The following is a 25583-nucleotide window of genomic DNA, read 5'->3' as shown; positions in this document are numbered from 1 at the left end:
AGGTCACTTAATAGTTTTCCCAGAAACTCATTTTGGCTCCAGTTAAATAGATGAGCATTCCTGTTCAGCGGCACACTGAAGCACATGCTTGATTACAATACAATGGGACTTTGCTGAATTGGAGCTTTAGGAAATCCAGCAGTCCAAATTCATCCCTGCACGACTGCTCTGGCTTCAGTAGAGCTGTGCTAGGGATGAATTTGGTCCAGCTTATCCACCCCATGGAAATACCCTGTTTGCAGTGCCCTGTAGATATTTAATCTATGGAGTCTGCTCCCCCATTGAGGCCCTTGTGGAACAGGGAGTGCCATGTGCACTGAAGAAAGATCAAATCCCTAAATCCAGAAATTGACTAATGCCAGAGACAAACCTTCCTCTTTCATTTGTGCCTGGGCATGCTCTAGAAATAGCATTCCTGATGTCAGAAATGGACCTTCTGCCTTGGAATTGTTCTCTCATAGTGACAGGACTTTGGGCTCTTACTGGAGAGACTAGGAGCATTTTGCAAACCTTCATGAATGAAGGCTCTTTGCAAGCTATCTGAGCAGGATGAACTCTCTTTCAGATGCGTTAATTGAAGCACTCCTTCGCACTGTGAGTCAGCTGCAGAGCCCCAACAGACCCAGTGCCCTACTCTGCACAGGGAGGGAACAAGCATCTGGCTTGGTCCCTTGTTCAGATTATAATAAAAACCGCACTTTGCCTTTCACTAGCACCTTCCATGTGAGTATAGTCAGACTCTTTGAAAGCATTTATTAATGTAACCACATGGTTCCTGACAGATGGGCAAGAATGATTCACCCAACAAGTTATGGGCTTCATTTTCCAAAGTGTGAGACTAGATGACAGACTGATCATGGGTGTGTGCACTTGTAACTGAGGGTGTGTCTACACAGCACCCTAAACTTGAAATAAGATGCAATTTGCGCTACACAAATTGTGTATCTTATTTCGATTCTAATTTGAAATTTGGCGTGTCTACACAGCACCAAATTTTGAAATAACACATTATTTTGAGACATCCCTTACCCTTCGTGGAACGGGCTAGCTTTTAGTATCCTGCAGTGTAGACGTAACCCGATTGTCTTCCTGGCAGCAGGTATATAGATACCCATGTGGTGCTAATGTTCCACACAGGTATAATAACTAGGTAGTTCCTCCTGTTTCACTCTCATCACTCCATACTCCAAGCATGGTTGCTGCTGCAAAGGGCTGAAGACTCCACAAAGACCACTAGGGACTTTGTTTCATTAATCAGATTTTCCTGGGAGTTGGGCAGCAATATGGATTCCTTTAAAAGTTAGATTAGTGAACTCCCTCCCCCACTAGTCACTGTTCAGACGAATTACTGACATGTACGCTCCTGGGCTGCTTATGCTCTGAGACCTGGCCCATGAAGTACCATTTCTATATGCAGTATGGCACTGGCGATTGGGCTGATAAAGCAGCAGGGTAGTTTTATCAGAGACTCATATTCTTACTCAGGCAAAATTCCCCTCCCCCTCAAAAAAGAAATTGGTTGCTCAAGGGGATCATGTAGGATTAGACCTGTAAAGCAACAGAGTGTAGTCTGCCTTAGCACAGGACTGGAGCTCATCTCTCTTGTAGCAGCTCAGAAGTGACTTGTCATAAGGTCTGACTCCCACCTGCCATGTGCCTTTTGTCATTTTTTCCTCCGGTTCCAACTGCATACCAGACACTGCCACTGTGGTTTGGGGGAGGGGTTGACTCCCTCTTTGTACCAGCTGTTAGGTACTCCACTAACTATGAAAAGCAAAGGCCTTTGATTCTTCCTGGGAGAGTGAGTGCTGGGACCTAAAGATACCAAGCATTAAACTCTTTGAACATTTGAGACATTTATATAAATCTCAGGCCAATCCACCGGTTGAAATGTTTCCCACATGTCAGTGACCTGCAATAGGATATGATGGGGGTAGTGAATGAGAAGGCTGTCTGATCATCTCTCCCTTTGTTTTGTGAATGAAGTGGCCAGCTCTATAAGCTATAGAATTGTGTGGGTCTGACAGGAGACACCTTGGGAAAATTTCTCTTGTTAACCTGAAGAGTGGATGATCTGCAGCACCTCTCCCCTAGGAATAAACCAATGATAGAAGCTGAAAGTGCAGAATCCTTTTCCCTATATGCCTCCACAAAGCCAGGAAAGGCCTCTTCCCCCCAGCATCCTCACGACTCCTTGCCGCAAACACCAAGCATCATGTTTTGTAGGGTTGGTGCCTAAATTGTGCCTGTCCAAAGAGAGATTGCAGAGGCTGATAGATACTTAGCTGCATAGTAGCCTCTTACGCAGTGCACAGGTGTGTGTTTTATTCCAAGAAGGGAATTTGCCGGCATAGCTTAGATGCTAACCTTTGCTGAGCTGGTCCTGTGGATCATAAAATATCAGCTTCCCTCAGCCACTGTTAAAAGCCATTGCCGTGACCGTTGTGTATGTCTCTGGTTCTTGCAGGCTTCCAGATAATGTCACCTTTGAAGAAGGAGCCCTCATTGAACCACTTTCTGTGGGAATCCACGCTTGCCGACGAGGCGGGGTCACTCTTGGATCCAAAGTCTTAATCTGTGGAGCCGGTATGGAATAACCCGCCTTGTGCTTTCCTCCTGGCGTGAGTGCTCTGGCATCGAGCAAAGAAACAGTGACCAGCCTGGTTTCAGGGTTCAGAATGGAGCTTTGTGTACTGATAACTCCAGTCTCCATGGCCAGCACCTCTCTGTTGAGGCTGAGGGTGACCTGTGACAGTAGTGCCCTCCTTGACCACACTTTGGCCAGCCCTGCTCCAAATGGATTTTGAAGTGTGTGTTGTGGCTCAACAGGCAGTTTGGGTGGTAACAAGATACCTAGGAGTCTGGCCGTGTTCTCCTCACCGCCAAACCTGGAGCAAGGCTCGGTGCCACAATCCTTGGAGCATTACTATACCCCCAGCACCGTGAGCTTTAGTGTACGCTCGCATCACAGTGGTCCTGATTTTCCTTCACTCTGATATCTCCTTTTCCTTTCCTGTTGCCCAGGACCCATTGGGCTGGTTTGCTTGCTCGTCGCGAAGATGATGGGTGCTGCCCAAGTAGCAATTACTGGTAAGATCTTCTTTTAACCCTCAAAACACTTCATGTCTGAAAAAGGCTGTTCCTGTGTAGCCAGTCGCTGTGCAAATTAGCAGCAGAAATGCCAGGTTGTAAGGACAAAGCTGTGCTAGGTACCCATGTGAAGATCATCATCTGGTGTCTGCATGAGGCATTCAGGTATCTTTAGCTGTCCAGTTTTTCTGTATGCTTCTTGAGCTATACAGATTTAAATAGGACTATGCTTCATTAGCACATGTTTTACTGCAGGGGTAGGGAATCTTTTTTGTGTCGGGGGCCACTGACCCACAGAAAAATCAGTCAGGGTCTGTGCACAAGTGAGAAACAAAAAAATCCCCAAACCCTCAGTGATGTGCCCTCCCCCCCCCAAACTAAGAAGGAAAAAGACACTCCCCAGAGCCTTGGTAAGCCCAGACTAGAAGATTGTGTGTGCTCCAGGGGACTGGAGCACCATCACGGGCTTCCCAATACTTGGGAGCCCCGAGCCTTGGGGGCTGGATCCAAGCAAGCTGAGGGCCTCATCCAGCTCCCGAGGTTAAGGTTCCCCACCCCTGTTTTACTGAAATGTTCCCCAGGCCAGAGACTGGATGCAACTGTCCCCTTCACAGCTAGGAGTTCATGTGCTCATCATCATTGCAATTGTTGTTTCTTCTTTGAGTGATTGCTCATGTGCATTCCAATAGGTTTGTGCGTGTGTGCCGTATGCACGGTTGCCGGAAAGCTTTTACCCTAACGGTATCCATCGGGTCGGCTTTGGAATACTCCAGAGTGGCACTGCCATGGCGGTGCATAGAAGACACTGCTGTTCCCCATCCTCTCAGTTCCTTCTTGCCCCCTGTGATGGTTGTTCAAACAGCTCCAGTCTCTTGCACTACAAGTATCTCGGTACCCTAGTTTCAGGTAGTTGTTATAGTTCTTATAGTTAGTAATTATAGAAGTGTCGTATACTTGTTCGGGATCCTCTCTCCCTCAACTTAAGTCCCCTTACCAGGGTATGCCACACTCTCAAGGGTCGAAAGCCTATGAGAGCTGTGACAAACATATGCCCGAGGGTGATCCTCATGCCGATTGTCTTAAGCGTTTGGGTGAGGGACATCACATCGACAAGTGCCCCATTGTCAAAGCATTTGTCCTCAAACCGAAAAGGAGTGAGATCGCCCCCTCAAACTCCTCTTGATGGAAGTGGTGCTCCAGCTTCAACGAGTACCAAAGCCGACTTTGGCACTGATGATGCATAGCACTCCAGCTTCGATACAAGATACCTCAGCACTGAAGAAGCATTGCACCCACAGGCACCTCTCCTCTGTTCGCTGTAGGGGTTTGAGCTGCAGCACCGCTGTCAATCTCCAGTGCCACTCAAAAGGAAGAAACCCTAGAGGGGCTGGTCGCCTGCTAAAGCACCGTACAAAGACTCGCGTGGGGCGCTCAGCACAGGACACCCATCGTCGGCACCACAGCTCCCCTGAGGGCACGTTCTCTGGCATGGCCAGGCACTGTTAGGGCACCGACCTATGGGCTGCCATGTGCACCTTTACCCTCTGGTGCCCAGGCGGTGTTGATTCTGGCACCACATGTTACAATGGTGGCACTGATGGCAGCACTGCCCATTCAGCACAGGGGCAAGCCTGCCATGCTGTGTTGTGACTCTACCTCATCGCAGTACCATTCCCCACCACCATCAGGCTTCACATTTCTGTGGTCCAGCATGGAGGACTCCGGGGATGAACATTCAGCGTCCACTCATAACAAGTACTGATCCTGCTCTTGGTTGGCATCATTCATGGCACTGCAAGCAGCAGCAGGCACTAGCCCCATGAGTTTCCTGGCCCCCTCCATGGCAGGTGCCAGTTCCAGGTGCTTCCTTATCCTCATCCCCGATGAGGTGATGCTGGAGGGCACCTCCATGACCATGTTATGCACCATGGATACTAGACCCCACCAAGATCTCCTCTGCTGTGTGGCACAGAACTTGCACCTTCAGGTGGAGGAGGTAGTTGAAGAGTTGGACTCCATGGTGGATATTCTCACCACTGAAGGTCCATCTAGAGTGGCTTTACCTCTCATAAAAACAATTCAGGTTAACACCAAGGTGCTTTGGCAAATGCCAGCCTCCATGCTCCCTACCACAAAGGGGGTTGAAAGGAAATATTTCATCCCACAAAAGGACTATGGGCTCCTTTTTATCCACCCATAACCAGGCGCATTAGCTGTGGAGGTGGCAAACCACGAGGTACACCAGAATCAGCCCGGGCCTGCACCTAAGGCCAAGGAGGCCAAACAGCTGGAACTTTTTGGCCACAAAGTGTACACCATAGGGGGCTGCAATTGCATGTGTCCAATCAAAGATGAGGCTTAGCTGATATGCCCTCAATTTGTTGAGCACAATGGCTAAATTCTGGGAGTTCCTCCCATAGGATTCATGCTTGGAGTTCTCCGTTCTCCTGGAGGTGGGAAAAGTGGTGTATAGGACATCCTTGCAGGCTGCCTTGGACTCTGCTGATTCCGCAGCTAGAACTGTGGCCACAGCAATAACCATGCGATGCAGTTTCAGGTCTTGGGCATACACCTGATGTACAGACTACCATTCAGAACCTGCCATTTGACTGTGCAGGTCTATTTGCTGAAAATACTGACTCACACCTGCACAGCCTCCGAGATACTTGGGTGACACTAAAATCCCTAGAAATTCACACCCCAACCCCACAGAAGAAGCCATTTAAACGTCAGCCTCCCTTCTGTTTCTACTCTCCTCAACAATGGCATGAGCCTAGCAAATGAAAAGGGAGAAAGAATAGGAAGTGCCAACCACACTCCTCCTTGGGACAAGAACAAGGCCCTTCTAAGCAGTCACAGAGCCCAAAGTCCAATGTTTGAGGTTGCACCTGAGGACATTGTGCTAGAACCCACTCCGAATCGCTCCTCTTCTTTTGGGAATCGTCTGTCGCACTGCCACTGTGCTTGGTCGCACATCACATCAGATCAATGGGTCCTAAGCACAGTGGGGATGCGACATTCTATCAAGTTCTGTTCCCTACCACCTGTCCACCCCCCTTCCTCGTTCCTCTTCAGGGTTCCCTCTTATGAGCAATTTCTGATGCAGGAGGTGCAGTAGCTCCTAGCTCTGGGGGTGATAAAAGAGGAGTTCCCTCAGGAGTGCAGGGGATTCTGCTCCAGATATTTCCTAATCTTAGAGCTGGAAGAGACCTCAGGAGGTCATCAAGTCCAGCCCCCTGCCCAAGGCAGGACCAATTCCACCTAAATTAACCCAACCAGGGCTTTGTTAAGATTCCACCACCTCCCTACGTAACCCATTCCAGTGCTTCACCATCCTCCTAGGGTATGTCTACACTACATGCCTCTGCTGACAGAGGCATGTAAATTAGACATACCAGACATAGTCAATGAAGTGGGGATTTAAATATCCCCTGCTTCATTAGAATAAAAATGGCTGCTGCATTGGCCGGCTCAGCTGTTTGTCGGCACAAAGCGGCAGTCAAGACGGGAATTGATCAGCAAGGAAAGCCTTTGCTGACCGATCCCTTATGACTCCTGCAACGAGCTTTACAGGATCGGTCGGTAAAGGATTTCCTTGCTGATCGATCCTCGTCTTGACTGCCGCTTTGTGCCGACAAACAGCTGAGCCGGCACAACACAGCAGCCATTTTTATTCTAATGGAGTGGGGGATATTTAATTTCCCGCTTCATTGACTATGTCAGTATGTCTAATTTTTGTGCCTCTGTCTAGACATACCCCTAGTGAAAAAGTTTTTCCTAATATCCAACCTAAACCTCCCCCACTGTAACTTGAGACCATTGCTCCTCGTTCTGCCATCCGTCACTACTGAGAACAGCCTTTCTCCATCCTCTTTGGAACCTCCCTTCAGGAAGTTGAAGGCTGATGTCAAATCCCCCCTCACTCTTCTCTTCTGCAGTCTAAACAAACCCAAATCCCTCAGTCTCTCCTCATCGGTCATGCGCTCCAGCCCTCTAATCATTTTGGTCACCCTCCGCTGGACCCTCTCCAATGCATCCACATCCTTTCAGTCGGGGGCCCAGAACTGGACACGCTATTCCAGATGTGGCCTCACCAGAGCCAAACAAAGGCCATTCAGTCCCCAGCCTGAAATAATGTTTGGGATTCTTCTGTCCCAAGTGCAGGACTCTGCACTTGTCCTTGTTGAACCTCTTCAGATTTCTATTGGCCCAATCCTCTAATCTGTCCAGGTCACTCTGGACCCTATCCCTGCCCTCCAGCATATCTACCTCTCCCCCTAGCTTACTGTCATCTGCAAACTTGCTGAGGGTGCAATCTATCCCCTCATCCAGATCATTAATGAAGATGTTGAACAAAACTGGTCCAAGAACTGATCCTTGGGGCACTCCGCCAACCTGAGATCGAGCCATTGATCACTACCCATTGGGCCCGACGGTCTAGCCAGCTTTCTATCCATCTTACAGTCCATTTATCCAATCCATACTCCCTTAACTTGCTGGCAAGAATATTGTGGGAGACTGTATCAAAAGCCTTGCTAAAGTCAAGGTATATCACATCCACTGACTTCCCCATATCCACAGAGCCAGTTAACTCATCATAGAAACTAATCAGATTGGTCAGGCACGACTTGCACTTCATGAATCCATGTTGACAATTCCTGATCACTTTCCCCTCTTCCAAGTGCTTCAAAATGGATTCCTTAAGGATCCCCTCCATGATTTTTCCGGGGACTGAGATAAGGCTGACCGGTCTGTAGTTCCCTGGATTGTCCTTCCCTTTTTTGAAGATGGGCACTCCATTTGCCTTTTTCCAATCATCCGGGATCTCTCCCGATCTCCACAACTTTTCAAAGATAATGGCCAAAGGCTCTGCAATGACATTTGCCAACTCCCTCAGTACCCTCGGATGCATTAAATCTGGGCCCATGGATTTATGTACATTTAGCTTTTCTAAATAGTTCCTAATCTGTTCTTTCCCCACCAGGGGCTGTCCACCTTCTTCCCATACTGCATTGCCTAGTGCATTTGCCTGGGAGCTGACCTTGTCCATGAAGACAGAGGCAAAGAAAGCATTGAGTACTTCAGCTTTTCCCACATCATCTGTCACTAGGTTACCTCTCTCATCCAGTAAGGGCCCCACACCCTCTCTGATCACCCTCTTATTGCTAACATGCCTATAGAAACCTTTCTTCTTACCCTTCACATCCCTTGCCAGCTGCAATTCCAATTTCGCTTTTGCCTTCCTGGTAACTCCCCTGCATTCTCGAGCAATATATTTATACTCCTCCCTAGTCATCAGTCCAAGTTTCCACTTCTTGTAAGCTTCCTTTTTGTGTTTAAGCTCACAAACACAATCTGGTTGCCCAAAGTGAAGGGGGGACTCATCCATTTTCAACCTGAGAAACCTCAACGCATTTGTCAAGAAAATGCATTTCCATGTGGTCTTGTTAACCATCATTATTTTCTTCCTGGATCTAGGGGGATGGTATTGACATGAAGGATGCCTTTTACTTCAAACGCACAAAGTGGTTTCACAAATCACCACTTTTTATTGCATTTGCTGAGAGCATGAGGACTTCCCATCTTCTCTGACAAAGAGTCCTGTAGCACCTTATAGTCTAACAGATGTATTGAAGCATAAGCTTTTGTGGGCAAAGACCCACGTTGTCAGATGCAAGTGGGTTGCATCTGACGAAGTGGGTCTTTGCCCAAGAAAGCTTATGCTCCAATACATCTGTTAGTCTATAAGGTGCCACAGGACTCTTTGTCGCTTTTGCAGATCCAGACTAACATGGCTACCCCTCTGATACTTGACACCTTCTCCCATTGGATCACAGCCTGCATAAGGGCATGCTATGACATGGCGAAGGTTCTACCACCGCCGCGGATGGCACACTCTGCGAGAGCACAGGCTTCTTTGGCTGTGTTTCTTGTGAATGTTCCTACACTGGACATATCTAAGGCAGCAATGTGGGTGTCTGTGCATACTTTCATGTTCCATTATGCCATCACACAGCGAGCAAGGAATGAGGAGGCCTCAGCAGGATGGTCCTTCACACAGCTATGGTTGAGTTCTGACCCCTCCTCCAAGGGAACTGCTAGTAAGACACCTGTTAGAATGCATATGAGCAATCACCTGAAGAAGAAAAAACGGTAACCTATCGGAACTGTTCTTCCAGGTGTGTTGCTCATGTCCATTCCAAATCCCACTTACCTCCCCTTTGTTGGACTGTTCCAGCAAGAAGGAACAAGAGGGCTAGTGGTTGGCAGTGTTTTATATGCTCTGCCCTGGTGGAGCCATTCCAGGGGGCTGCACACACACCTGTCGGAATGGACATGAGCAACATACCTTGAAGAACAACAGTTACAAGAAAGGGATGTGAACGACTAGTCGAGTAGTTGAATATCTGATAAGCAAATGCTTATTGGATAGTCGGCATGGTAGCTGACTAGTTGTTCCTCCCCTTGCTGTCTCTATCAGAAAGAGGTAGCAAGGTGGGGAAGCAGAGGAGGCGCTTCAAAGCGACAGCGCCACATGGAGCCCGGGGCCAGATTCCGGGTTCCACGCAGTGTGCTGCCGCTTTGAAACACCGCGTGCAGCCCGGGGCCACCTGGGAAGTCCCCAGGTTGCATGCAGATTTTCAAAGCAGCAGCACCACAGGGAGCCCAGGTTCAGCTGGGGACTCAAGCAGTCCCCCGCTGGCCCCATGCTCCCTGCGGTGCTTTTGCCTTTGAAGTGTAGCAACAGCCCTGGGGCTGTTGCTACACTTCAAAGGTGGAGGCGGCTTTATCCACTAATCGAATAGTTGATGCAAATTGCTAAATAATCAAAATGTAACATCCCTATTACAAGAGGTTGGAAACCATTTTTCAGTCTTCAGACTGAGGCATAAAACTGATGTTCCACGTGCTCTTTGTTAAAGACTTGTTCTTCAAGATCAGTAGTGCTAACCTTGGAGTTGATGCCAAATTCCAAGCCAGGTAATTGCCTTCTCCTCTCTAAATCCTCTTGCCAGTTCACTTGGAATAGTATTCTTTCTGATCTGAATTATTTTATTTTGCGGTGCTCTGCTGATCAACTGCTGCATTCCCTTGCCCCCAGAGGTACTGTCTTTGCGTGATGCACTAATTGCTCACCATATAATTTTCAGAATGCTTTGGCATCCTTGAGGTACTATAGAAATAAGGTCTGTGTGTAATGTGACAAATGTTGATTGGTCATTCATTATGTTCCTTCAGATGATGAAGTTATCACTGAGACCTCTGTAATGGTCCCTTGACGTTTGGTCTTCCCCAAGCCACCTGCATCACAGATGCTGTCATTCAGGCAGCAAAAAGCTCTTAGAAGTGTCCACTAAGGGGCAGCCTTGTTTGAATGTTTCCCATATTACATGTGGTGAGGAGCGAGGTCACCCTTCTTTGAACTTTAGGAGACTGGCTCTCCTAAGGAAAACACTTTCTATGTTGGCATTAGGAGGAACGCCTTTCCAACCATTGTGTGCTCAGACATGTTTTACTGGACTTCCCTGTGAAGTATGTTGGTTTAGTCGTACTTTTAAAGGGTTTGCCTGTAAAATTCTTTATTTGCACAGCACATTTCAAACTGCTCTGTTTGCAGAAATATTTGTGTCTCATGTCCGTAGCAAGGCAAAAATAGCTGAAAATGAGAATAAATTACACAGATCCATACAATGCAGTATTAGCCGACCCAGATTAGTTTTGCTTATTAATGTATTGGATGAAATTAAAGGAGTTATTAAAATAAGGAAAAGTACTGTACAGCAATGTTACCAAAAACGATTAGGGGTATGGAATCGCTTCTGTACGAAGGCAGATTAAAAAGACTGAGGACTGTTCAGCTAAGATGGCTAATGGGGAGATATGACAGAAAGGGAGGCTTAGGTTGGACATTAGGAAAAATGTCCTACTGCCAGGGTGGTTAAGCAGCCTGGTTAAGCACCTTGAAATAAATTGCCTAGGAGGGTTGTGGAATCTCCATCGCTGGAGATATTAAGAACAGGGTAGACAAACATCTCTCAGGGATGATCTAGACAGTGCTTGGTCCTGCCGTGAGGGCAGAGGACTGGCTTGATGACCTCTCGAGGTCCCTTCCAGTTCTATGAGTCTGACAGATCTATAAAATCATGGTGGTCTAGAGAAAGGGAATACGGAATTCTTTACCCCTTCACGTAACACAAGAACGAAGGGTCTCCAATGAAATTAATCAGCAGCAGTATAAAAGCCAAACAAAGTACTTCTTCATACAGTGTGTAGTGCTCTGCCATCTGCCAACTCTCTCGTCTTGTATGTTGATTGTAAGATTTTGGAGCCGGAACCGTCTCTTTTATGCACAGTTGTACCGCACCTGGCACCACTGGTGCAAGCAGGTCAGTCCAGCCCAGTACACCGTGCCAGCAAGTTATGTTTAGCTGATACAATGTACTGGAAAGACTCCCTGCCAGCCAGCCCCAGCCTCTCCACTGAGCTGGCGCGTCTCTGTGTGCAGGGCTGGGATCTGGGGGGCGGGGCTGGGAGTAGTACCACAGCTGGAGGAGCTGCTGGCATTTTGCGCCTTTCCTTGCTGCCCCTCCCAATGGGAAAAGGAGCAGAACTGCCAACCCTGCCCCTCCCCAGCCCTGTACCCCTAGACGGAGCAACTCTGTGGAGGGGTGGGGACCTGGAAGCTCTGCTCTTTTCCCTGCTGGGAGGGGCAGCAGGAAAAGGAGCTGAATTCCCAGTCTTGCCCTCAGTTTCTCCATGGATTTCTGTCTCGGTGTACAGGGCTGGGGGACAGGGCAGATAGTCCTGCTTTCCCTGCTACCCCCCAGCCCTGTGTACAGAGACAGAGGTCCATAGGATAGGAGTTCTGCTTTCTCCTTTGAGAGGGGCGGGGGAAAGGAGCAAAATGCTGGCAGCTCCTCCAGCTGCCATACCGCCCTCTGCCAAGTATGTACCCAGAGTCCCTTGCGGGATTGCACCAGAGCCTTGTGCAAAATGAATAACGAGCCTCCCTCAGCTTCAGAGCTTGATTTGGTTGTTCTTTAAGTTTAAGGTGATACTGTTACATCCGTAGAGAACCCCCTGGTTGGCAGGTGTCTGCAGCTGCCCCTTTGTTCCATATCCTGATCAGAATGGTAGCTCTCAAGGGGTAGTTCTTAAGTTCTCCACCCAGCGTGCCTGCATTGTGTGTATCCTATGTGTGTGTCCACCGGGCATGCTGCTGCAGGGACCCTCTGTGTGACCTCTTTTCTAGCATGACGTTTGTCAGCCACCTTCAGTTCTCTGATTTATTTTTTCCTTCCCCAGATTTATCTGCATCCCGCCTGGAAAAAGCCAAAGAGATTGGGGCAGATTTCCCTATTCAGATAAAGAAAGAGACCCCAAAGGATGTGGCCTGCGTGGTGCAAGGTTTGCTTAACTGCATGCCTGACATAACCGTGGAGTGCTCCGGCGCAGAAGCCAGCATCCAAAGTGGCATTTACGTGAGTTCCTCCTTCCTCTATCCAAGATCAGAGCCAGCGTCTGCTTCTCTCCTTTTATCTTGATCACTGGCATGACTAAAAATAAAAAGAGAGGTGAAACTATGTGAGAGAACCACTGAATTGGCCAGACTCCCCTGCTAGTAGGCCCATGCATGACAATGGAGATTTCAGGTTTTTGTCCAGCTTGTCCATGTAGATGGTGGGCTGCATCCCCCATAGGCCACTTGGATGAGTTTATCTTGTGGTGGATCTGTGTCAGAGCCGTGGAGTTGTCAGACCTCTGTGCCACCTTTAAGCAGAGTTAGCAGTAGGACAAATTCGACCCTAAGACACCATTTGTACATTTTCTTTCCTCTTACTTCAATGGGACTTGTGTTTGTCTCAGGGCAGAATATTGCTCTGGTGTCCCTCAGGAGAGTTGAGTTCCGTGCTATGAGGTAACTACGCTCTTCCCAAATTGGATCCTTTTAGGACATCCCTAGTTGGGCCCCAGACTACACTCTGACTCGTAGGGCCTGAGTTTTATTTCCAGGGATTGTCTCTGGCTCACTGCAATGTTCCACACTGTGTCTTGGAGAGGTTGGTGAATTTTTAAGTACTGTGTTCTCTCCCTGCTCCTTTCCCTCCTCTGTTTGTAGATGTCAATGTTGGCTATTGATTGAGATGGGTAGCTCCCCTTCCCTTGAAACCTCACCTTGGGGAAGGCAAACAATGAGTCAGAAGCACGCTGTGTGCAAGAGAGGGCTGCGTCAGCCCAAGGGAATGTGTCGTGTTGGGTCCCATTTGGGGTAGGCTGTGGTCGTCTGTGGGTAATGGTGATTGGCAGCACTGCAGGATACGGTGCTTACTGACTTGTAGAGCATCTCCTCACTCCCTTATCTGTTAGCATCCCCCAGTCTGTCAAGTGTCCCCTCTTCACAAGAGCATCACCTCACTGCTCCCCGAGTCTTCTCCCACTCATGACTTGCCTTCACTCCGCCACAGCCTGGAACTGTCTCCCAGCTCTTGTCCACCAAGCACCTTCTTTCTCTCTCACCTCAGAGCTCATCATGAGGCCCACCTCCCCCAAGAGTGCCTTGTTCTCCACTCTGCACACTCTCCCTAGGCTTGTGTTTGTATACCTCGTTTGCTTTGTGAGCTTTTCTAGGCAATTTGCTACATGATTTGTACCCTAAGAGCCAGGGGTGACAGTAGAGTCTGGGACTTACCAATGAGCCCTGTACTGATCCTGGTGTCCTTAGTAATGGGGGTTGGGTCTGGGCCCCCAGAAGGGGTGGGAGCACACTCTTCCCAGCCAGTCCTTCATGGCTGGCAGCTGGGAGCTCTGGGGCTGCAGTAGTGGAAGCTGGGAACCTTGGAGTTCTGGTGGTGATTTCTGGGAGCCCCAGGCCCGGTTTAAATTGCTGGGCCCTACAGCAGCTGTTCCTTTTGTCCCCCCCATTCCCCATCAGCAGCCATGCTGGTAGAGTCCTGCAGCACTGCCATAATAGCACTTTAACATCGCTGCCCCTTTTGCCGCTGGGAAAAAGGGAGAGCAAAGCGCCCTACAACAGTTGGCCATGCGCAGGCTGGCACTGGGGGCCAGTTCTTACCGCTGCACCGCATTGGCTCCCTTTCACCTCTGCTAGCAGCACTGTATGAAGGCTAGTTATAGGAAAACAAGGAGTACTGGAATGGAGTCAAATAAGTGAAAATGCAGGCTGAGTGACAGGGCTGTATTCCACACTGTGCATTCTGCTAGGCTGTGGAATGGTTCCCACAGAACACAGGGTAAGGTATTCTAGGGATCAACCCTGCTTCAATGGGCCTCTTCGGTCTCTAGTTTCCCAGGCACTGGTCCCATCTTCTCCTCAGTCTTTATGCAGGATTCTCACTGTTTTCTGTGAGCGTGCCACAGCAAGGCTAGTGTTTGTACCTCTGTTTTTGGGACTGATCACTGACCAGAGGTCTTCTAGTTATAAGGAATAGCCAGTGTGGATTTGTCAAGAACGGTTCATGCCTAACCAACCTAATTTCCTCCTTCAACAGGATTACTCACCTCGTGGCTACAGGGAAACATTAGGCCAGATGTATCTTGATTTTAATAAGGTTTTGATACTGTCCCACATGACAGTCTCATCGCCAAATTGGGGAAACATGGTCTAGGTGAAATGACTATACTGGTGGGTGCACAATTGGTTGAAAGACTGTACTCAGTAAGTAGTTATTGTTCGCAGTCTAACTGAGAGGTTTGTCCTGGGTCTGATACTCATCAATATTTTCCTTAACGACTTGAATAAGGGAGCAGAAAGAAAGTTTATAAAATGTATGGATGACACCTAGCTGGGATGGGTTGCAAGTACTTTGAAGAACAGGATTAGAATTCAAAACAATAAGTTGGAGAATTGGTCTGAAATCAAGGGGAGGAAATGCAATAAAGGCAAAGTCTTCCATATAAAAAGGAAAAATCAAATGCACAACAACAAAATAGGGAATGATTGGCTAGGCAGTTGAACCACTAAAAAGAAGCTGGGGGTTAGCATGGATCACAAATTGAATATGAGCTGGGAAAGTGAAGAAATTATGAAGAAGACTGTCATTCTGGGGTGTATTGACATGAGTGTCATACATAAGACTCAGGAGGGATCTGTCCTGCTCTGTTTGGCACTGATGAGGCTTCAGCTGAAATATTGTGTTCGATTCTGCGTGCTGCACTTTAGGAAATATGCAGACAAATGGGCGAAAGTCCAGAGGACAGCAACAAAAATGATAAAACATTTATCAAACTGAATGTATGAGGAAAAATTATAAAAACTGGGCATGTTTAGTCTTGAGCAAACAAGACTGAGGAGGGAGCTGATAATTGTCTTCAGGTATGTTGAGGGCAGTTATAAAGAGAAATGAGTTAATTTGTTCTCCATGTCCACTGAAGGCAGGTGTGACGTAGTGGGGGGTATCTTGCTGGTTGCTATGCTGGGCAGTGGGTTGTGAGTGACCTCCACTGGCTGCTGTCTGCAGCACGGCTCAGCAGGGCAGGGGATGAGTCATTATGCAAGGGGGCTTCGAACCTGTCTGACCAGTATCTCCCAGGGAGCGGAACAATGGGAAGAAGGGGAATGGAGCCCTGGCTGGGGGCAGGGCTGGAAGGTAGTTAGTTAGGTTTCTGGCTGGTATCATGGAGGAAGCAGCCTAGGCCACGGGCTGGGATTTAGGGGCCCAGGCTCCCCCATCTCAAGGAGGGCTGAGGCATCCTAGGCCTGCCCTGTAACCAGATTACATCTGTGCTGTGCTGCATCCTGGAGAAGCAATAAACTCCCTCTATTCTACTGGCTGGTGGAGTCTGTCCGTGCCACTACAGGGGTGCAGGAGACGGGAAAACCAGAACACGCCGTCACAGCAGGTTAGATATTAGGAAACATTTTCCAACTCTAAGGGTAGTTAAACTCTGGAACAGGCTTCCAAGGGAGTTGGTAGAATTTATGTCTTTGGAAGTTTTTAAGAACCAGTAAGACATCTACCTCCCAGGGCTGGTCTCAGTTTCCTTGGTCCTGCCTAAGTGCAGGAGGATGACTTCTTGAGGACCCTTCCAGTCCTACATTTCTGTTGTTCTATGATTCTGTTTCCATGCCATTTCCTCTGGCCCAATCTGAATAGGTAGGTGGAATCCAGTGTTTCCTGTAAGCTGTGCACTTAGGCTGCCACCCAGGAAAGAGTGAGCAGAGCCTCACAGCTGGTGGTGCACATTTACACATGCCTTGGTGCACAGAACAAAATGTATTCTGCACGTGGATGGAAAAAGTGAGCGGGAACATTGGTGGAATGTGCCAACTGTTGCTTCTCACTGGCAGTGCAGCAGATTTTGTCCATAGAGGAAGCAGAGGGTGTAATGTTCTCTGCTGTTTAGCTGGGTGATGAACATGACATAAAAAGAACTTCCATTGTGGGGTGCTAAATGGGTGTCGGAAAGTAAATGTGCTAGTAAGGGATTGAGAACTGCCACTTTCCCTTCCCTACAGAGCTGCTGAGGGATGGTGTTGGAGCTTTTCATCACGGGCAGTCATGTCCCAGCAATATCTGAACATTAAATGTCAGTCTGTACAGTGCTAAAGACCAATCCAACACCCAAGGCATTCTCTGTAATTGAGCCTTTAGGCACTTTCCTATTGAGGGAGTGCGAGGTCTGGGATGGAGGCTGGGTCCAGAAGGGAGTATGGGGTATGGGTCTGGAGTGCAGGAGAGGGCATGGGGTCTGAGAGGGAATTTGGGTGAAGGAGGGGATTGTGATCTGGGTCAGGGGATTGGGGTGCAGGAGAGGATTCTGGCCTGGGGGAGGCTGAAAGGAGGGAGGTGCAGGGAGTTGTGACTTGGGGTGGGGTGACGCAGAGGATTTGGGTGTGACCTGAGGCAGGCGGGGGTTGTGGCTTGGGGCAAGGAGTTGGGGGGGGAGAAGAAGTGACAGAGGCAGGCTCTGGCCGGGAGGCACTTAGGGTACGTCTACACTACAACGTTAATTCGAACTAACTTAGTTCTAATTAGTTAATTCGAACTAAGCTAATTCGAACTAACGGATCTACACTAAAAAACTAGTTTGAATTAGCGTTTTGCTAATTCGAACTAGCATGTCCACATTCAGTGGACCCTGAACCGGGGTTAAGGATGGACGGAAGCAGTGCCGGCAGGGCATCAGAGGAGGACTTAGAGCGTGGAGATGCTGTCTCAGGCTAGCCGAGGGCTGCACTTAAAGGGTCCCAGCCCCCACCCCGGACAGACAGTTCTCAGGGGTGCCCCGCTTGCAAAGCAGTCCTGGCTTGGAGTGCCCAGACTACCCACACTGGGCACATCACAGCACTCGGCCATCAGCCCGGCTGCACTTGCCGCAGGCTGCCATCTGGGGAGAGGGAGCAATTGGGGGGCTGCAGGAGAGCTTCCACCCCCAGAAGCCCGCAGAGCCAGCCCAGTCCTCCCCATCGGGGGCTCGTAACCCATTCCTCCCTCACCTCCTTCCACTTACCCTTGCCTAGCCCCCCTTCCTGATGTACAAAATACAGGAAGGTGGGAGAGGGGAAGAGAGAGGCTGGGAGAGGGGAGGGCAACTACAATGATCAGGGGTTGGGAACAGGTCCCATATGAAGAGAGGCTAAAGAGACTGGGACTTCTCAGCTTAGAAAAGAGGAGACGGAGGGGGGACAGGATAGAGGTCTCTAAAAGCAGGAGTTGGGTGGAGAGGGTGCATCAAGAAAAGTTCTTCATTAGTTCCCATAAAGAAGGACTAGAGGACACCAAAGGAAAGGAATGGGTAGCAGGCTTCAAACTAGTAACAGAAAGTTGTTCTTCACAAAGCAAAGAGTCAACCTGTGGAACTCCTTGCTGCAGGAGGCTGTGAAGGCTAGAACTAGAACAGAGTTTAAAGGGAAGTGAGATCAAGTCATGGAGGTTGGGTCCATGGAGTGCTATTAGCCAGGGGGTAGGAGTGGTGTCCCTGCCCAAGGTTTGTGGAAGGCTTGGTCACTGTCTTCGGTCCATCCTCTCCAGGGTCCCTAGGGTTGGCCGCTGTCGGCAGACAGGCTACTGGGCTAGATGGACATTTGGTCTGACCCAGGAGGGCCATTGTAAGCTCAGGGCTCAGGGTCGGGGGTCTCAGTGGACCCCCTTGATTTTCATGCACACCTGCTCCTGGGTGGCCAGGCTGGCAGCTCTCCTGCCCTAGCCGGCCACCTTCCTGTGCCTAGTGCGGAGGTCGTGGACGAGGTCCACGATGTCCGCACTAGCCCAGGAGGGTGCCCGCCTCTTGCAGTCCCGGGCAAGCTCCCGGGAGCCACCAGCCTGGTCCCGGGAAGAGGGGGAGGGCTGGGGGGCATCGGGTGGGTGGCTCGAGCCGTGCCAGGTGCAGGGTCTGCTAGCTGGGTGCTGGCAGGCTTGCACCTGGCACGGGCACCGTAGCCAGCCCGTGCCCCTTTAAGGGGGCCGGGAGGGGGGCAGACGAGTTTCCCTGGTGTTGGCCAGAGTGGCCACCAGGGAAACCTGGGGAGGGCTAGCCTCCCACTAGTTCGAATTAAGGGTCTACACAGCCCTTAATTCGAACTAGTAAGTTCGAACTAGGCTTAATCCTCGTGGAATGAGGATTACCTAGTTCGAACTAAGCGCTCCGTTAGTTCGAATTAAATTCGAACTAACGGAGTGCTAGTGTAGCGCCTATGAAAGTTAGTTCAAACTAACGTCCGTTAGTTCAAACTTTGTAGTGTAGACATACCGTTACTTAGGCAGCTCCTGGACAGCAGCCCTGCAGGACCGCAAGGCAGGCTCCCTGGTTGCAGTTGTCCCAGGCTTCTCAAAACGCCTGGCTGTTTCCTGTGGCGCTCTGCTCTGCGTTTTCGGCGGATAGGAGCTAAGAGATTTTGCTTGGAGCAGGGACAGTACATGAAGCCTCCTCCTCCCCCTGCTGCCCAGAGCAGAGAATTACAGGGAGCAGCCAGCCGCTTAAAGCAGCATGAAGCTGCTCTGTGCCAGAAGGTCCCAGGGGGTGCCCTGCAGGATGGATCTAGTGGCTTGGCAGGCCAAATGTGGTTCGCAGGCTGTATCTCACCTGCCTCTGGACGAGGGCTAGGATATGCCTCAAGGCCTGGGCTAGGAGAGAGCTTTCCAAGCTCACAGAAACTTCCTATAAACATTTTTTTCTTATAGGTGAGGATCAAAGTTTGACCCATGCTGTCCTGACTCGCTGATCTCATGGGTTCTGCCTCTGATGTAATATGAATGGGCTATGCCTATACTGGAGAAAACATTAACACTGTTTACATGACCCCATTGATTGTTGCAATCAGTGTTGTGTGTTTGCTAAGTCAAAGATCTATTTGCCTAAGTTTTCTGTGACTAACAGGGGTGAATGGAGCCTGGAGGAAGTTGTGCCCAGCAGTATTGAGATTCTGAAACAAGCAGTGATAACTCCTGTATTGGAAGCACTGCAGGTGAACCCAGCCAAACCTTTGCTGGCATGCTGAAAGGCCCACCCCCAAGAGCAACAGACTCACAGTGCCCTGGTGGGGAATTTCACATCAGGGAAATACTGAGGCCTGTCTTATGCAACATCAACAATACCCTTAGGACTCGATTGTGTCTTGTAGCCCAGCTCAGGCCAGGTCTACTCTGGGGGGGAAAATTCAATTTAAGATACGCAACTGCAGCTACCAGAATAGTGTAGCTGGATTCAGCGTACCTCAAATCAAATTTCTCTGGCAGCTCCCTTCGACCTCTCCTACTCCTTGAAACCCTGTGGAGTCCCGGGGTGGCCAGAGGTGCCATCAGCGTTTCATTTAGCAGGTCCTTCCTAGACCCGCTAAATCAAATCCCGGAAGATCAATCTCCAGAGCATCGATCTCTGGATAAATATAGACAAGGCTTCAGTGTTAGGAGCACTGCTGAGCAGCTGTGCCCTAGCCACAGCTCAGGGAGGCAGAAATTCCCCTGCTACAGCAGCTGCGACACCTCCTGCTACGACAGACCTGCTTTCTGGTCATATAGTGTCAGGCACTGCAGTTGCATGGGCTGTAAAGGGGAGCAGGCTCCTTGAGCCCGTGAGAATAGCAGATCACCGCGGTCATATGGCAGAGCCCCAATGTCTCCAGCTCTGCAGCCTAGAAACAACTGAGCTGCATTTGCAAGCAGTGGGATTTTGGGGTCTTTTGCATGTTGTGTCATGGGTGAGCATGACCCAGTGTCATCTTTGAGACTGAGCACAGGTTCCCACTCTGGTATGGCCACATCCTCTTTTCCTGGGACTCTCCAATGGGAATAGTATCACTTTTCTCCCCCCCCCCCACACTTTGGGAGGGGGGCGTTGTTAGAGCATAGTGATTCTGCAGAGGTGGCTGATCATCTGCCAGGCAGCTAGAGATCTGCACGTGGATTCCTCCTTGTGCTGCTCTAGTCCTCTCCATTCCATCTCATGGAATTACTATACTGTCGCTGTGACTGCTCTGAACTCGTGGCCTAAGGAGACTTCAGGCATTTGAAAATTACTGTCTAGATTTTCAGCATCATCAGAATCCTGGAGCTAGGAGGAGTTTGTAGATCTCTGGCAGCCAGCGCAGTATCAAAGAGCTGACGTCCTTCGTTACAGGGAGGCAGGGTCCCTGGTATGAGCCAGCTCCTTGATGAGGATGCACGTATCTATTTCTGTGCTCTGCAGCTCCTCCTTGGTACGATTTGGAGCACTGTGGAACCTGTGAGCAGTCACGTACTCCTGTGCAGATAACAACACCTATGACTAAGCAAGGTTTTCTTCAGAAAATTTTTTAATCTCAGCCTTGATGCCAGATTGATCTTTTCTTGAGTCAGGTGCCATGGGCTGGGTTCTTGAAGGCCTGCTGAGAACATCAGTAAGTGGTGTGTGCTACAGAGCAGTTGACAGTGTTATGTAGAGGTCCATGATAACCTCAGGATCCCTTCATGGAGCTCAGTAGAAAAAATAATCCAGCTCCACACAGTGTATTGGCTTTTCCTGGCAAGCTCTGCAGGGCTTAAGGGGGAGCAGTGTGTTTCTCCACAGCAGACTATGGAGCTCCCTCTGTGCTGCCTACTCTGTCCCCTCCTTGTGTGTGGCCAAAGAGTGGTAGAGGAGCCCCCACAGGTAGGAGAATGGGACACCTCCATGGACAGGAGGAAGCGAAAGAGGATTTGGGTGGTTTCATTTGAAACTGGCAGAAATGTCAGAAGTACCGATGGGTACGTCTACACTTGGCGCTAGGAGTGCACCACCTGTCTCAAGGAGGCATGCTTGTGTGAGCTGTCAAGCTAGTGTGCTAAAGACAGAATGTAGCTCCAGCAGTGTGAGCTGCAGGATGGGCCAGCTGCCCCAAGTACAAGCCTGTACATACAGGCAGGGGTCTTGAGCTGCAGGGCAGGATGCCTAAGGGAGGCATGGTAGTGTGCCAAGGGAGTTGGGAGATGCAAGCTATTTGCTTTTTTCTTTTTTTAAAGAGCTCTGGCTGTCAGCCCCTGGTGGCCTGACTTATGCAGAAGGACCTGTACACATCCAGGAGGCAGAGATAAATGGGACAGCTGGAGTCCTGCCTCTGAGGTTCAAGCTTTCTTCCCCCTCAGCCATTCCTCACCGGGCGGCAGCCCCGTCCCTTATCCGGAGACAGCAGGACTCCGGCTGTCAGCCAGGGGGTAGCAGCAGCAGCACAGAAGTAAGGGTGGCAGTGGGTCTGCTGTGAAAAGTGATACTAACAAATAACACTTCACATTGCCACCCTCAGTTCTATGCTGCTACTGGCACAGTGCTACCTTTACAGCTGGGCCCCCAGCAAGCAGCTGCTGCTGGCCCAGTGCTGCCTTCAGAGCTGGACACCTGGCAAGCAGCTTCTGCTCTCCACTCTGCCCTCAGAGATGGATGGTAGTACGTGCACTTTGGGGCAGGGAGAAACAACTTTGGGTACAAAGAGGGGGAGCCTGATACACAAAGAGGGGGAGTTTGAGAATCACTGCTTTAGGGTATCAACTTCTTTTGTAGCCTGCTAAGATGACCTACAGTAGTGACTGTTTTTGCTATCTACACAGGAACTTGTTGGCTTCCTTGGGCAGGCAGCATTTAGATTTATTTTGTTTCTGTTGTTCCTCCTCAGGCCACACGCTCTGGCGGGACTCTGGTTCTAGTGGGCCTGGGGCCGGAGATGGTCCACATTCCCATCGTGAATGCTGCTGTGCGGGAGGTGGATATCAAGGGGATATTTCGCTACTGCAATACGTGAGTATTGGACCGAGTGCACTGGCATGCCAACAGATTATTCCATTGCCCCTGAGGACTTAATTCCTCGGTAAGGAAGAGGGGAATGGAACGTTCTCCCTCTGATCTCTCCTTCTCAGTACAATGGTATGTCCCTTGCACTATGCATCTTGGAAACTGGCTGGCTTGCCAAGTGACAGTGCACTATTTACAAACTGGTAATTGTGTGCCGTGCAAACCTGCTCCCGCTCCAACACAGGATGGGTGAGGAGGTGGGAGCCAGGCAGTAGGCGAGGTGAGAGAATAGGTATTGGGGATGTCTCGGAAGATGGGGGCTAGAAGATAAGTAAGGAGTTGGAGAATGGGTAGGGAAGTGGACCTGTAGGATAGATGAGGGCTGAGGTGATAGGAAGTCAGTGAGGGATAAGTAAAGTGGTGTGGTGGGGGTTGGTTGGAGAGGTGCAGGCTGGGAGATGGATGAGGAAGTAGGCAATGCATGAGGAGTGGGAGCTGGGCAATAGTGGAGCAGTGAGGAGGCGGGCATGTGGGATGGGTGGGGCATTGGGCACTAGAAGATTGAGGAGGAGTGGGGTAGATGGGCAGGTGGGATGGATTGGGGATGGGTCGGGAGGGGGGCACTGGGAGATGGGGGAGGAGTGGGGAGGTGGGATAAGTGAGGATATGGGGATGGGGAGCTGAGGGCCAGAGGTTGAGTGGGGGTGGGAAGAAATGATGGCTGGGTGGGAGGTGTCCATGAGACAATCTCCGTATTAAAACATGGTCTGTGTTATGAAGAAGTTTGACATCTCTGCCTTAATGCAGCTAGGCAAGCGTCTTCTAACTGGCTACAAAATTATCAAACCCTCTTAAAATCCTGTGTGCTTAGATTTCTTGTAGCTGTGGGATATGAACCTGGATTTAACAACCAATCCTGCAGATCTAGGGAGTAACGATAAGCTCCTACTTGTTTGTGTCCTATAACAAGTTTGATCCAGTCTGTTTTGGTGAGTTTGCACATAGCCTATGCTGTAGTTTTCCAGCTCTGATCTCTGTGAGTTTGTCCATGGAGCTGGCATGTGATTTTTGGCAATTTAATTCTGAAAAAATGGCCGAATAAAGAGACACACATTTAGACCTCATCTATGCAGTTTTCAGTCTGGTGTATGCTGGAGAAACACGTAGTATGTAGTGTTTGAGGGGACAAGTTACAATTGTGCATGAAAGAGAAGGAATTCTGGTCATAGGCTATAGGTCAGCGTAGATGAGACTGAGCTGTGCTTTACCCTGTCCCTGGAGCAGGCTACGGCCTTGGTCTCACTGGCTTGGCAGAGCTGGGTTTAGGTTAGATCCCTTCGTATCTTTGTCTAAATCTAGCTTTTGCCAAGGTGGAGTTTGAGTTGTAAGCCAGTAGAATTGTGTCAGTACAACAGAACCTGTGCAAGCCAATTTCAGTACTCCTCTTACCACCAAAGGGGGCAGTAGTGGCCTGCAGAAGCAGTTTTCTGCGGCCATACCCCATTAACTCTTCATATACATTGAACTTTAAGCGAACTACTTGAGCTAAAAACACCACCGAAATGCCAGAGGACTCCATTGTACCTAGTAACCGACATGCATAACCAAGGGGGCAGAACGGTAAAGGAGCAGCGCACCTCGCTGATAGTTTTTTCAAACTTCATTTTTCTGTGATTTGAATACACAGTAGCTCCCAGTGCTTGTCACTTACCCAGCTGGAGCTATCCCATCTGAACAGCGCGCCTAGCCATTGGCTCTCAGTGGCTCCCTTGCTTTAGTCACAGACCCGCATGAACCCTTGGCCAGTGCCAGCTTGGTGCTTCCACACAGAATGTGACTGTGACATGTTTCACAGCAAGGAGAGAACGACAGACGCAAACGAGCTGCAAGCAGAGGGCTCCATTGAGAGCTGAGTCCTGAAGCTTTTTGCATGGCTTAGCAGGAGTGACTTGTGCACTAAAGAAATCACTTCTCACCTGCTTCACAGGATCAAGGCCCCTGCAGACCTGTCTGTCACTTTCTGTTTCTGAATGTTGTAAGAATGGGATGGGATGCGGTGTCACGCCTATAAGGTTCATGTGCCATTATGCAAATTCCCTAGACCTAGAAGGTTATCCTTATCTCTCGCTGTTTCTGTTCCCTTCCAGGTGGCCCATGGCAATTTCTATGCTTGCATCCAGGAGAGTGAACGTCAAGCCTTTGGTTACACATCGCTTCCCTCTGGAAAAAGCACTAGAGGCCTTTGAGACAACCAGGAAGGGCCAGGGGGTGAAAGTCATGCTGAAGTGTGACCCCAATGATCAGAATCCCTGATGCAGGGCACTGCACTCCTCTCCCTTTAGACTGCCTGGCATAAAGACAAAGAATGGGTCTGTAGCAAGGTGGGAGCTATAGTGATAAGTTTCTAAGTAGTACGTAGTGTTTGGGGGAAAGTTACAGTGGTGCAGACTGGGCATTGAAGGAGAAGGGATTATGATCTTAGGATATGTACAGCCCTATCGCGGCTTAAATGAGGAACCACTATTTAGGAACCAAACTGGGGCCAAAATCCTCCCCTCAGATCTGTACAGGAGATCTGGGCGCAGTCTCCCTCCTGTACACTGTCACTCCCTGAGGATCTGAGAGGAGAACTTTGCTCCTGGAAAGGACCTGTCAGTGTTCACTTCTTCTCTGGTGGACTGTACATTCTGAAAACCATAGGTCTCTCTGCGTTGCATCAGACAGAAGGCTTCACCTGCATCTGCATTGACGAATCCCCTAGGTCACAACCTGGATTTGGACATGCTGAAGCACTCAGCTCCTGAGAATGAGAGTGCAAGTTGTGCAGAATGGTGTGTCTGAGCCTTTGTTCAAGGTTGGAACAATACTCTCCTGGACCTGGCTTCGAGCAGCGCAGAGCAATGGTTTGTACTGGGGGTACAAGCTCGGTGCTATTTCCAGCTCCTGCTCTGTGTTTCCTGTTGGTTTTGTTCTGTTAACAAGAAATCTGCCTAGTGGCCCAAGAGTTTTCACAATAAATGCTGATGGAATGGCTCTGCCTCTCTGCCTGCTGCGTGTTTCTCAAAGCACTTAGTGGTGGCTCTTGATGGCATTTGTGGCTGTTCATCTTGGGGACCATGTTCCCATCCCATCTCAACCCCTCCCATCCCAGGGACCTTCCTAAGGAAAGCTTGAGCCAGCCGGAACTCTATGCAGTCCCATCCCACACCCAGTGAGCGAGGGTCTCAGTAGCTGGGCATGCCATTTTGCTGAGGGAGCGCCTCCATTTTGTCTGCCCAAAGGATCTTTAAAAG

At 49.6% G+C, this 25583-nt stretch overlaps 1 protein-coding gene across 1 annotated transcript in view; it reads left to right on the top strand.

Moving 5' to 3' along the window:
• SORD (sorbitol dehydrogenase) overlaps nt 1–25323 on the top strand; it is a 42071-nt gene extending 16748 nt beyond the window's left edge. Inside the window, exons 5-9 of the mRNA XM_075897471.1 lie at nt 2468–2586; nt 3025–3090; nt 12397–12572; nt 22175–22296; nt 24438–25323. Coding sequence (XP_075753586.1) covers nt 2468–2586; nt 3025–3090; nt 12397–12572; nt 22175–22296; nt 24438–24603 — 649 coding nt within the window. The 3' untranslated portion in view covers nt 24604–25323. The remainder of the gene's footprint in view (nt 1–2467; nt 2587–3024; nt 3091–12396; nt 12573–22174; nt 22297–24437) is intronic.
• The last annotated feature ends 260 nt before the right edge of the window (nt 25324–25583 follow it).

This window comes from Pelodiscus sinensis, chromosome 14, assembly GCF_049634645.1.
Source record: "Pelodiscus sinensis isolate JC-2024 chromosome 14, ASM4963464v1, whole genome shotgun sequence".
NCBI classification, from domain to species: Eukaryota; Metazoa; Chordata; order Testudines; family Trionychidae; genus Pelodiscus; species Pelodiscus sinensis.
The sequence above is the reverse complement of the archived record's forward strand: the minus strand, read 5'-3'. Positions and strand labels throughout refer to the sequence as shown.